Source organism: Ambystoma mexicanum, chromosome 1q, assembly GCF_040938575.1.
Source record: "Ambystoma mexicanum isolate Mex_15411 chromosome 1q, UKY_AmexF1_1, whole genome shotgun sequence".
NCBI lineage: Eukaryota > Metazoa > Chordata > Amphibia > Caudata > Ambystomatidae > Ambystoma > Ambystoma mexicanum.
Genome location: NC_090922.1, coordinates 787,563,068 through 787,584,804, shown reverse-complemented (window position 1 = coordinate 787,584,804; position 21,737 = coordinate 787,563,068). Strand labels below are relative to the sequence as shown.

The 21,737-nt window shown below is 44.2% G+C and overlaps 1 protein-coding gene across 2 annotated transcripts in view; it reads right to left on the bottom strand.

Annotated features, from left to right (window-relative positions):
- HMCN1 (hemicentin 1) overlaps positions 1–21,737 on the bottom strand; it is a 1,785,366-nt gene that overhangs the window by 1,349,508 nt on the left and 414,121 nt on the right. For both annotated transcript variants that reach the window (XM_069641364.1, XM_069641365.1), the window contains exon 10: positions 14,154–14,275. In XM_069641364.1, the coding sequence (XP_069497465.1) occupies positions 14,154–14,275 (122 nt within the window). The remainder of the gene's footprint in view (positions 1–14,153; positions 14,276–21,737) is intronic.

Here is a 21,737-nt window from a genome sequence, read left to right as displayed (position 1 = left end):
ACCTTTCAACTAACTGAACATCTGTGGTATTCGCTGGTAGCTGGAAACAATGCTAGATTAATTTGTGCCCTGGTAGATTTTCTTGATAACATTTTGGAGGAAGACTAATGTTAAAAACAGGCCTTTCACTTGAGAGAACTGCAAAAAAAAAAAAAAAAAAAAAAGAACCATAATGGATTGATGAACTCATATGATTGTGGATAGATGAAATAGTAATAAGATGAAGAGGTTGTCTCTATTTTTGTAATTAAAGTTGTGTAAATAACTAATTGTTACAATAAAAAATAAAAAAAAATAAAAAATAACACATCATCATTATTATCATTATTATCTGTCCCCTGGACAACCACCCTTTCTTCTCTGACCACTGCTGCTTCTAAGGGGATAATTTGTCCTTCTTCATCATCGATAAGTATTTCTGGTCAAAAGAAAACTCTTCAGGTATTCTCATCATTTTACCTACCAACCTGGGTAACCCGGGTAACCACATTAATAAAACAGTCACTCCATACAAAAATACTTCTGGATATAAAGGAACTACTCGTAATGCCTTCTGGTCTGTAAAGGCTAATATTAACTCTTTCACATTCATATAATGTATTCCTGGAGTGGAGCACGCTATTCCTTCTTCAGTAAAAGATATTGGGCCTCATTACACGGATGGCGGTAAGGATTTACCGGTACCGGTAAAATACCGGTACCGGTAAATCCTTTCCGCCTTACTACGACGTCCCTTTGCGGGTTGGGGAATTTAACGCCTGCTTTTTGCAGGCGTTAAAATCCAACCCGCAAAGGGACCTCGGAGCTAATTACGGCACTGCAAAATTGCGGTGCCGTAATTAGCGCCTTCCCCATTCCCATAGAGCCCTATGGGGCAGAAATGGGAATGGGGAAGGGCAATGGTGGAAGGGGGATTTACCGCCCCTCCAACCTTGGAATGGGGCGCTAAATCCCCTTTCCACCAAGGCGGTGCCGGTATTTTACTGGCATGAGCCATGGCGCTAATAGCGCCATGGCTCACCGCCTACCGTGTAATGAGGCCCATTGTCATGTTACATTTTGTCATCAAGTCATGCCCTAACATGTTAATGGATGTCTGCAGAGAATATAATAATGACATAAACACGTCGTGTTGTCCTATAGAGATTGACAATTCATCTGTGATAGGGAGAATTCTCAGAAATGTGCTAATTCCCTTCTACCTTAGAGAGCCCCAGCTCTTTTTGCTGGACTTTAGGGCTTTTAATTTCTGAACTGGAGAGAGTGAGACCTTTTTCCCACTCTCTCATGTATTTTTCGGGGATTCGGCGTCTGTGTTTCTTTTGACTTTGGAGTCTGACAAATTCCATAGGCATCATCTTTATATTGTGACACACAGCACCTTCCGTGCAGTGGCACAGGGAAGTCTCTTAGATTTCCCAAATGTTTAAATACCTTCTCTTGGTGCAACTACTGTTTCAAAGAGCACTGAAGTGAAATTGACTTTACTTACATTTTTTAACTTTCTAGACCCAACACACCCAATTTTACCGTAGGATGCTGGAGGGGCTACTTAGTATCCCCTTTATCTAGTTTCTCATGTACCATTTTTTTTATGTTACCCTTTCTACAATTAATGGCTGGTGGCAGTGGTTTACTTTTTCCTACCATTGTGTGTTTCTAACGTGGGCTGCAATTGCAGCTGCAGTAAAACACTCATGGGTGTCCATTTTGTCAAAATGGCCCGGTCTTTTTTTCCCCATTTCTTGTTGGAAAGGTCCTTCTTGAGATTTACTCTGTACGCCAAACCAGATTTAGTCCCATTGTTAATTTTGTCTTTGGTGGGATTCACTCGTGAAGCCCGCCTTTGGCTCCAGGGTGTCTGGGGTGGGCAGAAAGTGAGGGAGGTGCCCGAAACCCCCTGTGCTTAGTCTCCTAGGAAACACAAATGCACTCTGTGATGATTGGCCGGCTGACTGTCCGGCAAGGACAGCCATCCTGCTGGGTGACTGACAGGCTGGAATGAATGGGAGAGAACTGAATAAAAGGCAAGGCTTTTGGCTTGGAAGGCAGAGTCGACCAGTGGACGAAGGAACCAAAGAACTTGAAGAGGTCACCTGCTTCAACTCCTGGACTGGTGGTTTGCCAACTGAAGCCCTGCTGCTGTGCTGAAACTCCAAATTCGAACCGACAGAGAAGCCCCTGCAAGTACGACTTCTCCCCTTGAGTTGGTGGGACCAATCAACTCCAAAGTAAGCCTCCTGGGCATTCTCTCGGAGCTGGTTGCATTTCCACAGGGTTGCTGCTGGAAACCGAAACACCAGGGAGAGGAACACCCGATTGTGTGCGTTGCTTTTAAGTTGGCTAAGAGCTCCAGGAAGATGCTCCGGACTCCCAGGAAGCAGGACTGACTGAGCCTGAGCCCCCTCAACAGAGTGCGGGACCCCAGAAGCAAGGAAAGTTCACCTCAACATTCAGAAACTGCAGTGTTGCTATTTGCGGTAGTCCCGACGAGCTGAAACACTGAAGTGCCCCTTGTTGGAAAGATTGCCGGTTGCGAGTGGTGACCATCCCATTGCAGAGCAGGAGTCCCCAGAAGTCCCCACGAGTGAGCGCCAGGAACAGTGAGATCTGCAGAGCTGCACAGGAACAGAAGTCATCTGCTGAACTTTTTCTTCAATACAAAGGTACTGTAAAGTCTAAGAGAACTTACCTCTTGTTGTAGAGTTGCTTGCATCTTCTACTACTCACAAGTCTAATCAGCTTGTGGCCCTACATTTTATTTTTATTTTCTTCAAAGACTTCTAAAACATTGTGCAAAGACTTTTCTACTTACCTACCAGAAGTGCTTCATACAATTTAAGACTTTTGCCCATTGACTTTGGCTTAACCTATTATAACGAATGACTCTGATTTGGGGATCCAAAAGTATTTGCCTGCTTTAGCATATTTGTGGTCCCTTGTTTGTTGCAATAACCTTTTCCTTTAACCAATTTCTAAAAGTATTCTAAATGCAACAGTAAGATATGAATATCCCCGGCACCATAACTATTGAAGTCACCTGAGGGTGTAGGTTGTGACTGTGGGCCATCCCAAAAGGGTCTTTACTGATTTACCAAACTAAGAGTGTACAGTTTTGAAGTGTATTTGTGTGTTGCTTTGATATTGCTCCCTTCTGAAGAAGGCTTATTCTAACTGACTGATAAATACATTAATAATTATTTATTCAAGAAACCTTGTTTGTAAGTGTTTATTTGAATACTTGTCACTGTGAATCTCTGTGTAACTACCCTACAGCTCACATTGACCCCTCTAGAGATAAGCCTGGCTACTCTGCCACACTACCAACCTGTGTAGTGCAGACCTATACCAAAGGTTGGGTTCCTATTGCCAGGAGGTCAAGCTTACTGTAGTACACCCTAAGGGTACTGCATACAATATTGCCTAACAGTATGTGTGTGTATGGGGCTGTGTGTGTGTGTGTGTGGTGTGTTTGTATGTGTGTATACAGTTGTGCTCGAGCTAGTGGGTACATCAGTGGTTCTGCTAGTGTTCCCTATGCAGATGCTCCATTTGAAGAAACCCAGAAACAGATCTAAGGCACACTTGAAAAACGGTTGGCAACTGTCACTTGTTTACTTCCGATGTCAGGTCTGCGAATTTGGATAGTTCTTTTCTGAGCTTTATTTAGAACAAGGCACCACTGGAAGGGAAAGGAGTATGTGTATTGTTTTCCAACTGAATACATATCTCAGGGGTAGTTCCTCCTGGGATGTATCTTAGTGACAACACTGTGCTACAGAAATGTAAAAGATGTCAAGTCAACATACAAAAAAGTACCATCGAAATCATGGAATCACAAATATTTATATATTCAGGGAGAGCTGCGTTGCATCTGCCAGGCTGTCCTCAAAATAAAAAACAAGTGCGCGCTGAGTGCTGACAGCTCCCTGGGAAGTCTATCGACTGGCTGCCATTCCAACACGTGGAAGCCAAAGTTACTGGCAGCTCAGTGTCCTTAGATGGGGTCAGTGTTTTTTTTTAAACTGAGCAGCTAAACTCTCTCCCATTTTCATGACCATTTTACAGTCTGGTTGCTGGACAAGTGTATATGAGAAGTTGTAACCGTGGTCAAGAGAGCGAAGCACCACCAGTTTTTACAGGATCCCTACAGTGCACAAAAGAACTACCACAGCCCAGCTTACGTATAGTCTGCCCCCTGGGCCACCAGGTTATGTTGCTAATACTCGCGCCTGAGCTATGCATGAGCAGCCAACCTAAGACCTACCCTGCTTTCCCCCATCTGTTGCCGGAGAGGTACTGTTTGCTGCCCTTTGGCTGTTAATTCAAGATGGGCATTTTTTTTTGTTCGGGACCAGTGCCGGTGAATGGAGGAGTCGAGTCAGAATACTGGTGCCGTGAGACACTCCGCATGCTCCCACCACAGCCAGATTATTCAGTAAATTTAGTAACTTTTAGGTGTTTTCTTTGACGGCAGCGCTTCTCTTTTTTGGGCTTTGTGCGTTCCTGCTTTGGTACTCAAGATGTGCCCAAAAGCAAGGCTAACAAATCCCAAGTGGGATAAGTAGCTTGTAAGACAAAATCTGATGTAATAACCTTGGACTCTGACCATAAAATGGCTGTTGGGGAGCAGGAAGCGCAGTTTTGTTTAGCTGCTAAAACAAAACAAGCCTTCGAGAAGTAGCACCTCTTGATGACACTCTCTGCGATGCTGCAGAGTGGCTCTCTCCGGTGTAGGGTCCGAAGGAAACAGACTGATCTTACAGTTTCCACAAGTGTGTGCCTATTGAAGTAGGAATGGTAGACCAACTATCCCCCCTCTCCCAATCAAGAGAATGGCACAGGCACCTGCTAGTGTTCAACTTCAAGGCGAAATTGGACTACATGCAGCTGAGGACCCAAAGACTGTCATGCCTCCAATAGCTGGTGTTAAAAATAATGAGGCTGTCAGTGGTACTCACTTGAATACCAAGCATAAAAATTGAAAAAGGATGACAATTGAATGATGCGTTATTCACCACAGTGGCGGGACGATCCTGTCGGCTCTGGCCCACTGGCCAAGTCAAGTGTCGTGTCAGCCTGCCATCTTGGTGAATATCACTATTGACACCCACGAAGATCACACACTCTTGGGTGCAATAGTCTCTTTTGACTATAAACAAAAAGAATCATAAATCTTACTCACAGATCCGGGAAGCTGCACTGTACTTTTCCTTCAAAACTTAGCTGCATTGTAGTCTGTTTTCCTTGTTGATGACTATGACATCATGGACAAGGAAAAGGTCCGAGTGGCTTCAGGATGAGACAATGAGGGAAGACCTGCCATTGGAGTTGACTACTTAGAAATGATTGGCTTGATTAGGCCTGTGCTAAGGATTTTGACTGGACGATTGGGTTTATTGTGCTAACCCTACTAGAAAGAGGCAAGGGAAAATGTAGCTGTTTATCACCCCAAATTAATGAATGCCGATTCATCTGCAGAACTAAGGAACCTTTGGACGTAAGTGCTGCGAATGGGAAGAGAGTATAAGAGAAAGTTTGTGGGAGGGTTTTTGCTGGACAAAGATACACCACAGGAAGATCAGGAGGGTGTCCAATGTGTGGGTGCCTTGGAAAAAGATCTTAAGATCCAAGAGACTGACATTTTTAAGGCAATAGCATCTAGTTTGGATGAGAAGAAACATATTGAGGCAGGAATTAGCCACGACATAGTCAGTACTGGGATCGGTAAGGGAGAAAGGGCCCATCCCAAATAACGACATTCCAAACCTTCCTCTGGAAGTGGCATTAACAGGCCTTTACCGGGACCCTGTTGAGTCAGTCAATTCACTTGTTGATAATCAATGTATTGAGTGACCTGCTATATGGACTGGCTATGTGGAAGGGCAATTCCTGGCAATGAGCAACCTCTTTATGGCACGTCATGAATGTTGGATAACCAGATCCCCGAGTTAACTCGAAGGTGGGCAATTTTATTGTCTTGACATTATCCAACTGTCACGTCGGTGGGGAAACTTTTGCAATGCAATTCGTTGCATTGGTAATTTTAACATACAGATTTCAGTAGAATAAGCCATTTATTTTTAAAAACGTATACTTAGGACAAACATGTAAAGTGGTGTCCTGGGGAAAAGGAGACATCGGCTATGGTTGGGTTGATTTCTCATCAGATCACCACACTTGCTCAGACCACAAGAGAGCTTATTGCAGCGATTACAATTAACCAAACAGCCAGTGTCACTGCCCCTATTATGGAAGGGGTTGCCACATCAAATGAATACAAACTGTCAACGTCTATGGAGGATATCGATTGACTTACATCTGTTAATCACACCAAACACTATGGTAAACTCCTGAGGTGGGTAGAGGGTTCTAATTCCAGTGTAGCCGCTCCATTGTTAAACAAAGCCTGAGAGAAAATTGCAGGGGAAAGACAAGCTTGGTCGGGTTGTATTGCTCCCAATGACATTATCCTTTTTCAAGAGTCTTGTCTAACCACATTTTGTTCACATTAGTTCACAAGTATAACATGACAATGATCAAGAAGTTGACAGGTCTTCATACAGTCTCCTCGGTGTGCAGTCATAATGTCAAAAAAATAATGTCGAATTACAAAAATGTTGAAAACATAATGTCGAAAAAAATGTCGAATTTTTTATTTTTTTATTTATATGTTGTTTTGGGTTCTGGGGTAAAAAAAAAGGGGTAAAACAAAAAGAATTACAAAAAAAGGAGGTTGAGGGGGGGAACCCTACCATTTCGAAAAAAAAGCAACCAAAAAAAGAAATTCGAAATTTTTTTTTTTTACTTTCTTTTTTAGACATTTTGACTTTCGACATTATGACATTCGACTTTATGACTACAAACCAGTCTCCTCATATAGTATTATATCGCCATCATCTGTTTCCAGTAACAATCCCTCGTTACACTTCTCCGTCAACTTAACTATGATACCCCCACCCCCCAGGTCTATTCTCAAACACAAAATATTCACAACCACTCTGCCACTCTGTCTGTCACTCTGTCATTCAATCGGCTTCCCATTTCTGCCTCCCCATGAGGTGCCCCTGGCCTTCCCCTTCTAGCAGTATTCTGCTGTACATTGAGGATATGAGACGCTTCTTAGATTCACTTTCCAATGTTAACCTTCCCTATCCCGTTTGGTCTCTGGTAGCCCCCTCTGCCATCTCTGGAGTATTTGCCCAGTGTCAGCGCCTAACCTGTTGATAAGCAAGCGGGTCTTTCTTCTTTAAACTAAAATCCCTGATACAGGTCTTCGAAGGGTTTGAATTACATGGTGTCATTCAGGTCCCCAAGATCCCTTCCACCCCCTCACACTGGTGCTTCACACTGGTGCCTATTTAACTGATTTCATGAGAGGAACATAATGTGCCAGGAGCGTTGCTCAATTTAAAGTGCCCTCTGTGGAGACCTGTCCTTCTGGGCTTTGCTGGATGTTAATCCAAAACTGTGACGCTGTCCCTTTAAGTAATTCCACACAGGTACATTGGCCCCCAGTGAGAGAGTCTTATTACGGGGAAGCTGCGCTCTCAGAATAGGGCACCAGGTAATCTTGTGGATCTTCAAGCTCCATATCCGGGCTTTCCGCTGGAATAACACCTTGCAAGAGTGTGTCTTCTTCTTCTCTAGAATCTTGGGGAAATGTTTGAACCCTAGGTTTATTAAGCCAATGGGGCGAGACCCTTTCATTAAACCTTTCTTTCCTTATTTTGCCCATCTCTTCATGTTCTTACATCAGAATATCTACACTTTCTAATGCTTGAGTGGATGTTCATTCCTGCCCTAAATGCAGGTTTTTCTCTTCAGGGACATTGTGGATGCCTCCAAAACTGTCCTCATCGTATTCCCCATCCCCCCTCTTCTTCTAAGTCTTTCTAAAGTTCCAGTGAGTCTTTAGGAAGCAGTGCACCGGAGCGCACTGGAATGCACTGGAGTATCTCTGTGGCAGTGCTATATGAAGCTACTTGTTTTGCAGTTCCCTGAATCATAACTATCAAGTGGGTATGGTAAATAGTTACTGATGCCCCTTTCTGTTGTTTGGGCATTTGGACACCATGTCTTTGGGAGTCTTGTTGGCACGTGCGGCTTGGCACCATGTTTTTCGGTGCCTTGTATGGTTTTTATCTCCGTTTGGTCATTATATGGTAAATCCACAGTATGTTGATGTTTCTGGCCCTCGGCTCTCATTTTGTCGTTGTCCACTTGTTTTTCTGTTGACTGGTGTTGCATCTTTTGGCACCTAGTTTATCAATGCCATGTTTTGGGCCTGGCCTCTAAGCTTAGATTTTTCAGCACCTTGCTTGTCGTGGGCTAGCGATGTGTGTGTGTTTCCCTGACATTGGGCTTCATTGGGAGGTCGGCGGTCACCTAGCTTCCTGTTGCCACCGGGACATTCCAAGTTCCGGCGATCCGGGAAGTCCAGCACGGCAAAATGTAAGTGCCCATTTGCATGGAGTCCCGTCGGACTCCATGGGAATGGGGACTCGGATGCACCAGCACTGTTGCTGACGGTGCCCGTGCTTCCATGGCAAATCTGCCTGCCGGCGCCACTGTATCCAGCAGGGTCAGACCTGTCGGGCGCAGCTGCCCCGGCAGGCAGACTTGTAATGTGGCGGTCGGGAAACAAGGGTGCCGGTAAGCTTACCAGCAGCCATGTTTCCGGATCGCCACACTTGTAATGAGGCCCATTGACTTCTCAGGAACGATTGAACCTGTGGCGTGTACTTCTCTGCGGGCATATCTCTCCTTCCTGTGAACTTTATGGAGATAGTAGCCAGTTGTAATGGACCCCTACAAGCTCCATATTTTGGAGCCAGACAAGACTCGTTCTCCTTGGGGTCTGATTGCCTCTCCCTCACCTACTCAACCTTAAACTTCTGAGCCTTGTTCTGGATGGGAGCGTTTTTTCGATCTCTACGGCATTAGCTTCCCAGAGCTGAATAATACATGTTTTAGTAGTCTTGGCCTTCACTTTTTTGTACGATGTACAAGTGCCTTCTCAGTGAGCTCTTTGCAGACACGTATTACAAACTCTATGGGTATCGAGCCACAGGAACTATTATAGCTTTTTCTGCAGAATAGAAATGGTGCTTACTCCATGGAAACATGTATGCAGTATACCATTTTCTATTACATGAACTGTCCCTAGTCATGCCTCGACTGCTGCTGGGGTGAGGCCGCTCCCTGCTCTGCGAGCATTCTCAGCTTCCGCGAGTGCTGCGTCAGGGCTCAGGATCTATCAAGCGGATTCCCGCTCTGCAGGCTTTGCGTCAAAACATAATTGTTTACGCCCCACTCCTGTGACATTACCAATGAAGTAAAATAAGCAATATGAGGGTGTAGGCACCGAGGCAGACTAGGCATACAAGGGCATATATTAGATTAGGTTCACAAGCACTGGATATATATATATATATATATATGATATGATATTTTATTGAGATCGCGCAAGTGCGGGGGGCCATATTGCCCTTATGGATCATTCAGTCACTTACCATTGTGTGTCCAGATCCAAATCACGAGCTATATTGTTGTGGGATCTGGGTGATCCCAATAAAATCTTAATAATTTTAATTGAGATGTACAATGGGTACTTTGCCTTATTAAGGTGTGGGGGAATTCCGAAGAAAATTTCCAGAAACGTAGGGGAGTGAGACAGAGATGTGTGCTTGCCACTCTCCTTTTAGGTGTATGTAGAAATGCATTGAGGTCCCATTTCACAAAGAGAAAGCATGGTATTTATAGAGGAGATGAGAGGTCTTTGTGCATCTCCTACGTATGCTGATGGTGTCCTACTGATTTCCAGATCTCCAAATTCCTCACAAAGGCTATTGGCTCTTTTTCTGGCAGATAGATCAGAAGATTTAAGGTAAAAGTCGTGTTTGAGTGTGAGTAGTCAGGTTCGCCAATCGTGCAGAGGGACTTCAATTGAGAATGACACATTAATTCAGTTATTTATGGAATCGACTTGCTGCAGATATTTCCTGAATACTACGTAAAAATAGACAGCTTACTTTTATGAACTCAGTAAATTCTCTTGTAAGAAGTGTATTTTGCGGTATGATGTTGTTTCATCGATAGTCATTTTTTCGGCGGGTGTTTTTACGAAAACACTTTGCTGAAAGAAATCATCTACATTTGGGGGGGCAGATAAGGGGTAGGGGGGTTTGGAGACAGTTAAAAATAGGTCGGGGAGTGGTGCTTGGGGGACCCCACCCAAAAAAATAGACATTTGCCTGACTTTTTTGGTAAAATGATTCGTAAAAACACCCATCGTAAAAATGCCTGTCGATGATGACATAGAACCTATTGTGCCTACTGTGGGAGCCCATCCTTTGATACATGCAGGGAAGCAGGGCTTCCATCCCTCAGTGACACTGTCAGATGCAGTTATGTGGATAACTTTGGTGGATGACATCTGGACACATAACAGGGCTGCACTGACCAAGCAAATCGCTGCTTTCATAAAGTATGCCACAGGGACCAATGCCTTTCCATGGTTTCAAAGCATTCAGAAACCAATACAGAAACACTATTTGGCCCCTTGGTTGATATTCCAAATAAAATACCAAAATGTACATCTAATAATGAAACCTGAGCTGCGTAAATAGTCAAGAGATGACAATGAGACTCGGAAGCCTGGGCACATTCTCATTCTTTCCTAGGGTACAGCTGGCTATTTATTCTGGATACTTTAGTCAATGCAATCTTTTGACAAGGTTGTGGTCCATGATCCTGCGGCTGGTAACGGTGACCAGCAGATGGGCTGCAACTGGGTTAAAAGATGCTCTTTGCCCGGTTCAGGATGCAGAGACTCTAACGCCCTTCCTTTTTTCTGTGAATTATATGTCCTCCTCAAGCCCCAGAAGAAAATATGTAGGCCCTCATTACGACCTTGGCGGAGGACCATGGTGCAATTAGCACCATGGTCCATGGCGCTAAGGGTGCAATTCCGCCATGGTGGTTGGCGGACTTACCGTCCCATTCCGACCTTGGCGGGGCGGTAAGTCCCCAATCCCCATTTTGCCCTTCCCCATTCCCATTCTTGCCCCATAGGGCATAATGGGAGTGGGGAAGGCGTTAATTATGCCACCGTAAATTACGGTGGCGTAATTAACATCAAGGTCCCTTAGCGCCATGGATTTTAACGCCTGCAAAAAGCAGGCGTTAAACTCACCATGGCGCTAAGGGACCTCGTACTCAGGCGGTAAGGGTCGGCGATGTTTACGCTGGCGTAAACCCCTTACCGCCTGGGTCGTAATGAGGGCCGTAGTGTCTGTGTTAAATGATAGAAACCTTACACCATGTAGACCAGCACCTGTGTTCCTCCTGTTCATTCCTGGCTGCAGCTACAAGCTGTGCCTTCCAAGGTTTCATTGCCAAAACGCTTTCTATGCACTCTGATGATTTTGTTGAACTAAAGATATAATTTGGATATATTTCCACATGCTTTATATGATTGAAAATGCAAGCGGAAGAACCATGCCATTTCTACTCAAGTACTATCCCCCAGCAAATGAAATACCGAATATTATGTATAACACCATAATATTCATTCAAAATCACACCAGAATTATCGTTGTGTGTTTTCAGGGCAACTTGCTACATACGTTCATTGCTCTGAATGAAATGTTTAATTTGGAAATCATATGCTACATAGCTGTGTTCTACATAAGGCAACAGAATACAAGGGGCTGAATTAGTTTATAAAATAAATTAACCAGTGACCCATGAAATAGTATCACAAGGGTGACCAGATACCTATTAATGGGTCACTTATAAGGGGGTCTGGGAAACACATTCAACAGCTGAGTTTACCAATGTAAGCTGCCTGCTTCTAAAAAGCTAAATAAATAATTCAAAATTAAAGTTTGCTGTGGAAATCATTCCATTGCTGGAATTGTATCATTAAGGTAATCTTACGACCAACATCATTTTGACAAAGGATGTTTTACTGTCAAAATAATGATGTTTTGCTAAACAGATGTGCAGGAAGGTCCATTTTCCTTTGAAGTTGAACATTACATTTAAACATTAAATGGAACATACGTGTTAAAATCATTCTCTGACCAGACCAGCTGGTGCATGGAAGAAACCATTCATCAGTCATCAGTCCAGCTAAATTACACTTTAAGAACAAATGGTCAGGGAATGATAAGTGATCCGCTTTATCATGTGAATACAAGAATTTACAAGTTCTTCTGTAATTCAGAATTCTACTGCAAAATGTGTACAAAAGAAATACCCATTTGAAATAGGCTTTATCCAATGGCTTTTTGATTTATCGCTAACACTAAAAAACTGAATGGAATTCTGGAAAGGGCTTGGTCAGGTGCAAAAAATAAATATAAAATGATATATTCACATATATCCTCTGCCACAGCAAGTTCAATGGGCCAGTGGAAGCAAGCCAGAGTGCCCTTGGCTTCTGTGTGTGCATTAGTAAGGGAGACCGATCACAAAACCTTTCCAATCATTACTGTAGTGTCAAATGATGCTAAAGGGTGGGGTTTCACCTGGTATAAAAAGTCATGTTTCTATGGGAGTAAACAAAGAGACCTATTCATGTCCTCTTGAGACCTGCTGACACACAACATGTGGCTGAAGGAACCTATACCAAAAGAGGAGTGAGTCCAGAAAGAATGTTCTAAGTAAGCCAAAAGCGGATTGGAGTTGTGGGAACACGTTCTTTCCTGGACAAAAGCGGCTTAGGAGAAACAGATAACCTAGAATTCTAGTTCCTGCCCCTTTACAGGCATTGCACAGCAACAACCACAAGGGGCACCCAGGGGCATCTTTTTCAATAGTCTGATGGTTGCTAAAAAAAAAAAAAAAATTCAACAACTAAGAATGTAAGTGAACTCCTACACCATCAGATACTTCACATATTCATTTCCCTAGTAATTGAACCCCAGAAAAATGGAGTGGGCACATTCCTCGCTCCCTAAAATAAGACATATATTAATTTCTCTGGGCTTGGTATGATATGATGTGGCATTTATAACGCACCTGTACACAAGTGTTTCTAGGTGCGACAAGACAAGGAGGGGGAAACAGACAGAGGACAAAACAACAATCTTACTAGGCCTTGTGTCATTCAGATTGTGCAATTGCGGGAAGAGGCAAGGGGGAAGTGCCAGGGGGGAGGGGAAGGAGGAAGTGCAGTTACCTCACAAGTGCAGCCGGCGTGTGGCTCATATGTGCATAGAGAAGGGACTGTAGGGTTGCACGTACATACCCTTAAGGGCAGTGTGAGGGCAACTGGACATGCAGGAGCCTGGGCCCGAGTTCAGAGGGTGACCAAGTGACCAGTGCGCGGAGCAGTCAGATGCATCAGCAGGGGAGAGGAAGAGAGAAAGCGGAAGAGAAAAGTAAGGGCTTGAGTTACTTCCGGAACCGGAGGTGCTTCTGCTCAAGTTTCAGACAGGCAGGGAGGCTGTTCCAGAGGGAGGCCGAGCTGAGCAGATAGATCTGCCCCCAACTCTCTGCTTGGACAAGTGTCTGACCCTCAGAGAGTTGGCAGTGGATGAGCGGAGATGAACAGGTTCAGTTGCTGAACTGTTCCTGAAGAGTTCCTGAACCTGTTCCTGAACTTATTCCTCCCAAGGATCACATCCTCAACCCAGTTTCCACTCTGATTTTTCTCTATTTCTTAATCTACAACCTTCCCATTAAATGACAATATTTCTAATATATACCCACACAGTGAACCACAGGAATAGATACAAACAGTATTGTAAAGTAGCAAAGAGGTGTGCTCTGGTGCAAGAAGTCAATATTGAATAATATTTAACAACATAGATCCAAGTATCTCTTGCAATTGTTTACAATCACGCTCCATATAAAGAGTACTAGAGGGTGTATAACGTATTCCCCACACCTAGATCTTGCCCAACCTGTGCATGTCTACTCTCAGCCATGAAGGGGTGAGAAATGGCCCTCTTCTGAATGGCTGCCCATGCACAGGTCTAGGTGGTTGGAGAATCAGCCCTCTGCATAAATAACAATCATTTGCATGAAAGAACCAGGCTGCCATGCACAAGGCACAAGACACACGAGATAACACCCAATCACATAACAGTGCATAACACAACATGTACAATCCCCTACCGCAGCTTGCTAACAGAGCTTACCGGATACATCAAGGAAGGTCTTGGCACGTCCGGTTCCTGCGCTGCTCACCGCCGTGCATTCATAGTAGCCTTCATCCGCGAGCGAGACGCTGGCGATATCCCACCTCGCACTCGCTGACTCCCTTATGACATGGAACAGAAAAGTAACCATTTTAGAACGTGCCCTGGACGTCAAAGCTGGGCGTGCCAGTATGGCCACAGATAGTGGGGCAGCAAACTGCAGAGCTAGTTTAATCGTATCATCTGATCATTCCACGTTAGTTGAATAATTTCATATTTCCTCCACTTCTGGTACCTTGTGTGTTGCAATCAGGACATGCTCTGGTGTCACATTCACATTGGTTTTGAAGTTTAGTAGGAAACGGTCTAGAACAGTAGGTAATGCCCCAAAAAAACGAATCAGAAAGATTTTTGTGGGATTTTTGCACTTATTTAATTAAAAAATAGATGGGGTTGGAGTCAGGGTATACATTAAGGTAGGGGGGGAGTAAAGGGGAAGTGGGGAGTCACCCCCTGTATTATTATTTTTAAAGTGCAAAACAAGCAAAAAACATTTTCGGAATTCGATTAAAAAAACTGTGGTCTTTTCGGCCTTGTATTTCTTTTATTATTTTTTTTACATAGAACCGAACAGTATGCATACAATTTGGAAATATTATTTTGCAATATAGGTAGAGCTTCCACCACATTTCACAGAGCTTCACCCCAACATGTTTCTGTCCTTCAGTTACAGCAAGGGCCACCCTTCAGTTACAGCAAGGGCCACCCTTCAGTTTCAGCAAGGGCCACCCTTCAGTTACAGCAAGGGTCCCCCTTCAGTTACAGCAAGGGCCTCCCTTCAGTTACAGCAAGGGCCACCCTTCAGTTACAGCAAGGGTCCCCCTTCAGTTACAGCAAGGGCCACCCTTCAGTTACAGCAAGGGCCACCCTTCAGTTACAGCAAGGGTCACCCTTCAGTTACAGCAAGGGTCCCCCTTCAGTTACAGCAAGGGTCACCCTTGAGTTACAGCAAGGGTCCCCCTTCAGTTACAGCAAGGGCCACACATATTATGCCTCCATTATTGAGCATGGTAGCAGTATGAGGAACCCCCTATAACATCTGTATTCTTAGCGCTAACCAAAGAACGATGCTTAGGCGCCACGGTTCTACGGCCTGGCACACAGGCTTTCTGTTATGCAATCTCTTTTTTAATGATTACCTAGCTGTAAGAAAGTGAAACAAATTGCACATTTTTGTAACAACTGCTCCCATACACCCCAGCCTCCAGTGAGCCATACTCCATCCACCAATCAGTAAATTCCTTCTTCGTCGTCATTCAGTTTCCCCCGAAACTCCTCCCCTGGTCCCATTGCTCCTGCTGTTGAACAGATTGGAGCCTGTTGTTTACTTATTTGTTAAACTGACCTACATTGATTGGGAATAGATTCACTGATACTGATTTTGGATAACCCCTCAACGGCTAGTAGAGTCTCCCATTAGGGGAGCAGGTGACAGTAAGGGTCTGCATTTTGATAATACTTACTTTTGGACAGTTAGCACTCAACAATAGTGAGCAATTGTGGACGTGAGAGGGGAGTTCAAAAACTCAGAACAATTGCAGGAAAGGACGCCTCTGTGTGCTTTGGCATCCCCACTTGCACTATAGCTGTGCACCCTTGCACCGCTGACAAGAGGTAGACAGGTAAAAGGTGCAATGTATGGGGACAGCATTTGATGATGGAGAACTCTTGACAGACCCATCAGAAGAAAACCGGTCCTGCCCAGGGGCAATGTCTCATAATGATTGGAGAGGAGAATTCAGAGAATTCATTGGCGACTTGGGGTGAATGCTTTCGAAAAGGTGTTTACTGCCAGAATGCAGTCAATGGCCAAGGCTTTCCACAACGTCATTGATCAAGCCCTCAGACCTCAGTACCCATAGAGAAATAGGGGATGAGGTTGGTGTTGATGGCAATGTGGGGTCTACACACTCAAATTAAAAATCCCCTGTAGAGAGGCATATCTACACATCATCTTTAGTGCGGGCACCCTCACCTGCGTCATATTGGAAGAACTACAAGATGACACTGTGCATGACAACAGGTATCATCCCAATACCGCATAGAAGATATGACAGACGTGATGCGCTCAGACAACCATATTGAATGTGTTAGAAGGATGTCTGCAGACACCATTGAACGGAGTAAAAGTCAGACAAGTACAAAGTGATGTCATGAAGAGAGGATGCGAGGACGCACTGAAACGATATACGCATACTTAAAGAATGAAGATGGGACTGAAGTAACAAAGTGAACAAATATGTGAATACGAAGAAAAACCATATACACTAAGAAGATAACTGAGAAGAGATGCAGTAGATGTATATGAGCAGAAGCGCAAGGTAGATGAGATATATAGAAGCTTGCTACAGTAGAAAATATACCATGGGTAGAGCAGCCATGATGAGAAAATGGACGTCGACTCTGTATAAATAGTAAGTGAGAAGACTGAAGGAGCGAGACCACGGCTGCAGAGCTGACAGGCACTGGAATACACCTTTGTGCAAGAACAAAGAATATTTGTGTGGCTTGGGATCAAGGATGCTTCAGCAAGAAGCAATTGCATGGCACGAAAGCAGTCTAAGAGGATAAGCTATGTATTTAGGACATATTTCTCTTAGATTAAGCAAAGGAATGAACATCTGCAAATGCCAAGTATTCACCAATCAAAGATGCAGAAAGCATATGCAAGACGGAGCAACCAAGTCTCCAGAGGCCAAGAGTAGTAACAGCACCCATATAATTCTATTAAATAGCACTAAATGTAAGGTCAGAATGAACAAAATCATGGGGGGTCACTACGAGATTCGCGATAGGGGTTTAACGGGGCCGGTAGAGCTGCCGGCCCCGTTAAGCCCTTACCGCCTCATTACGAGTTCTCCTCACGGGACATGCTAAGGATGCCTGGTTTTACCTTAGTGGGTCCCTCGAGCAGACCAGCATGCTAACAACCGGCCCGTCATTAACGGGCCCGTTGTTAGCATGCTCCCCATTCCCATTGAGCCCTATGGGGGCTTGAATGGGAATGGGTTCCTGGAATGGGAAAATACTGGGCCCTCCAAGGTCGGAATGGCCCGGTATTTCCCCATTCCAGGAACCCAGACCCGGTACACAGAATGGGGGTAGCCATGCTGCAAATAGCGGCATGGCTACCTCCAAGGTCGTAATGACCTCCATGATCTTCTCAAACGTGGTGCAGGACCAGGAAACAAGGCCTTCATAAAGCTCCAGACGGAGATAGCCATGTACCATCAATCCCTCTAAAGTTCTGAGAAAGAGAACAGTCAGCAAGTACAACTACAAAGAAGAAGCCTTGGCTTAGGGCCTAATTGATGAGAGATGGTAGGCCAATTGGCCAAGTGGGCAGTTGTGTGACCTGGTTACCCTCATCTGGGTTTGTCCAAGGTTGGGAAAGAGTGCCAACCAATAATGAGGGCCTATGTAATGAGGGCCTATGTAATGATACATTGTTGCAGAAGCCAAACTGCTGTTGTCATTCTGCTATTATCTGTATTATACGTAAGTTAGAGGTAGTTTAAGGCATGCTTACTTGATAATGGGCCACCAATTATGTTACTAACACCCAAATAAGCTATAGGTATATATGTTACCTTAACCAATCCCTCAGTTTTATAGGAAGTTACTGTTTGCCACGTAGGATGACATCATAGCTGACGTACATTGAGGTATAAACCTTTTTGTGTAATGGAAATGCTTTGATATATAGTGGTCCTACTGTGTGAATGAAAACCTGCACTTTGGCCCATGTACACGGGGCCTGCACACTAGTAACACATTACCTTTGGGGGGAGAATACAACATTGTTTTTAAAACGGTCTCTTAATTCACAAGACTCCTAGGTGCTACAGATACTGAGGGACTTTGTGGCTCATTCTGAGTTTGGCATAGTGGTAGAAAAGCGGTGGTAATGTTAATACCGCCACTTTCTTTGGTGGTAAGGGAATTACCACAATTTTCACCATTCTGCAAAAATCCCGACAGTGAAGTGGTAGATTTTCCAAGCCAAAAAACGGTGGAGTTAACATACCAGAATCCCTGCTGGCGGTAATTTCACCAACAGGCACCTTGGAGTCCTACAGACTTCAAAATGGGCATTAACACCGACCTTAGCACCACTTGTGGTGGTAAGTATTGCGCTGCATAGACCACACGAGAGCCGGTGAGTGTCGGGATTCAAACCTCTTTTTTGCAGATATGTACAGGAGCCCCAACCTCTACCACAGGGCCATCAGTTCTTCAATTCAAATGCTAACATTCTTCTGGTCCCAGCATGGTTCCAATTCCATGCTGGAATGCTGATGCATCAGTGCCCCACTGGCATAACTCTTTACAGTGCATCCAAACTATGTACATACGTGGCTACACCAAGCATGTAACTAAAGGAACCAAGCCTATGACTAAACGAACGGCACTTGAGGTTACGTGCCTACATAACGGTAATGGAAACTAATTCTGGTGTGGCAGAATTACCACCAAATTACCACCAAACTCAGAATGAGGTCCTTTGGCCCTTACTATGAATAGAATGGTAAAATGTGCAGTATTTTCAGAAATGGCATGGTTTACCTCGCCACATTATTACGCGCTTCATTACTGCAACTCCATAAAACCACTTGCTTTAGTTGGCGGTATAAGGATGCCTTATAACCCATGGATGCATTAGTTCATACGGTAATACCCCCCCATGCCGCAATGGAGTCTAATGGACTCCAAAATGGGGAATAACGACGGTGTTGACGTGGCTCTGAATCATGTGGAGCCTCCCTAATACTGTATCATATGATATGGCATTTATAACGCGCCTATAAACAAGTGTTTCAAGGCGCAAAATCATATCATATCATAGTCAAGTTTGGTGATATTACCTTCGAACATTGTTGAACTCGTAATGAGGGCCCTTGTGTTAGATTGTGTTCAGAACAGGGGAGTAGACTTTCCTGGGGTTTAGGGGGTGGGCCCCAGAGCACCCGCCAACTCGGCGACCCTGGCTCAGACTCTGTGCCAAAGAATGCCCAGAAGAGAAATAACACATGCTCAGGAGAATAGATTACAAGGGAGGTGAAGGCTTTATTGGGGTGAAGATTTTATTGGAGACAGGGGCAAGAGAAGTGACAAAGGCATTGTGAGAAATACATTTCTGTTCTAAAAGAAGAAGCGGCTTTGCGCGGGCATCAGCCTGGGGGGCCTCAGCATGTACCACCGTTGCAAGATGGAGATTATGACTCTGTTGAGGGATGTAAAGGGGCAGGAGAGTGCCTTGCGATGCCACTCCCTAAGGATGCGTGTGGTGCTTCCAATATACTGAGCACATGGGAAGTTTCTCCAATGTTCCTGGGACATCCCCATGGGGGCTGATGCATGTGGTTTCACTGAGAAGCTCTGGGCCTCGTTGTCCACATATGACTTATCAAGACCGCGGTATTTAATGCTACGGATGGCACGTTCTCACTTTCCCCATTTCATTTAATTTTATTCAGGATTTCTCTGAATCAAAATTATTGGCGCACACAGCTGCAGTTTATACATTCCTCCTGTTTGGCATTTGGCCACCTCCCCTGAATTCCAACTGTCGAACGTGGTTCCTTGATGCTGGAAAGATCCAACATGCTTGAGCTTGCAAGTCATTTATGTATCCTCCCCATCTTGGGAGCGATGCATCTGTCGCCATGGCTACACCAGGATCTGGTTCTCATAAAGGCCCGCCCTTGAGCACTTTCTATGGATTCCATCACAGAAGGGAGGTGGCCACCAATTGGACAATATGGCTCTGTCCTTCCTATCCCCATCACCTGTGTCCACAAGTTATGACGCCATACTTTCACGAATACCATATTTAACCCTCAAAAGGACACCACAAATATACTGATTTATAACAGACTGATGAATGTTTTAACTGTCAGAAATGTGTACTGCTCGCAATAATAAGCTTACTCAGGGAAAACAACCCTTCTGGGGATGACCGTACCATGGGCTTACTTTTTTCTTTGATAGCTTCAAGACAACGGTTGTTCTGAAGTGCGCACAATCCGTTTCCCTGCATTCACTGTGCAATTGAACCTGCCCAAAAGTGCATAATCCACTCTGAAGGTCATTATATAAGAATCAGAGCAGCAAGTCAATGGGCCTCATTACACGGTAGGCAGTGGACCAAGGTGCTAATAGCACCTTGGTCCATGCCAGTAAAATACTGGCACCGCCTTGGTGGAAAGGGGAATTACCACCCTATTCCAAGGTTGGCGGGCGGTAATTCCCCCTTCCACCATTGCCCTTCCCCATTCCCATTTTTTGACCGTTAACCCTTACTGCCTTCCGTGTAATGGGGCCAATGTGTAAAACCAAGGTGTAATGTTGTTTATTCCTTGCCTAACTCACCCAAATATTAAAATGTTTGTTAAATTGAAGCATATTTACGGATTCAGACAGATACCTCTTGGATGCGAGGTTACAATGGCTGTGACACCAGTCACTCCTTTGGGGTCATCAGGTTGCTCGTTCTTGCAGTAAGGTAGACTGTGTACATGCTCATTTTGCATTGCACAACACCCGAAGGGAATTACAAAGATAAGATTCACTTAGGAGGTCTTTTTATTGCAAACTGGGCATGGGTATAACCATCTGAACCCTGAGGCCCATGAAAGGACAGGAAACATTATCTTTGGACGGTCCTTGGATCCCAATGAAGTCAACCATTTTATCCTCAAGTCCAATTGCTGAAACTACCCAAATTAATGTAGACGGCTCAAATTTGTAACCCTTTTTAATGTTAGGGTGAGTGTTGTGAAAAATGAAATGCGCACCAAACCCAGTATGTGTAATGTTCTTAGTGACCGAGGCATACAACCCTTTTATCACAGACATATTTATCAAATATAAAGATCAGTGGTTATTCTGATTTTCCCCAAATGTTCTTTGATTTTATGCAACACAATCAGGAGCCCTCACTGTTGCTATTTATCCCCTTACTTTTTACCACAAGGGTATTTCAAAAGAGTGCAATAGGAGTGGACCAGGCTGTTCATCTTGGAATGATAACCTTTTATCAGAAAACAATTTGCATGCTTATTCTAGGTTTTGATAATGTGCTTTGATCAGTAGGACATGTGTAACGTTTTTTATTAGGACTTTAAAAATACTGTAAGTGATCATTAGATATTAAGATTGAACCATTTTAAAAAGAGCCAGTTTACAAGGTTAGTAAAATAATTTCTTTAAAAAATATATATATATATGCTTTTTCAACAAAACATAAAACAGCCACTATCCTATCCCCCCAAAGTATATGTCTTCTGTCTCTGGATGCACAGCTGGCACTAATGGCTGGGGTGGCTCTAGCAAATGCGCACTCTAGCTCACTTAGAAAGAGACAGAGACACAGAAAGAGACAGAGACAGCATGAGACAGAGAGAGAGAGGGGCGGAGAGAGAGAGGGATAGAGAAAGAAAGAGAGTTCATATAGAGAGTGAAAGAGAAAGAGGGTGATAAAGATCCCTACTGTTTCCTCCCCGGCTACCTGTAAACCCATCG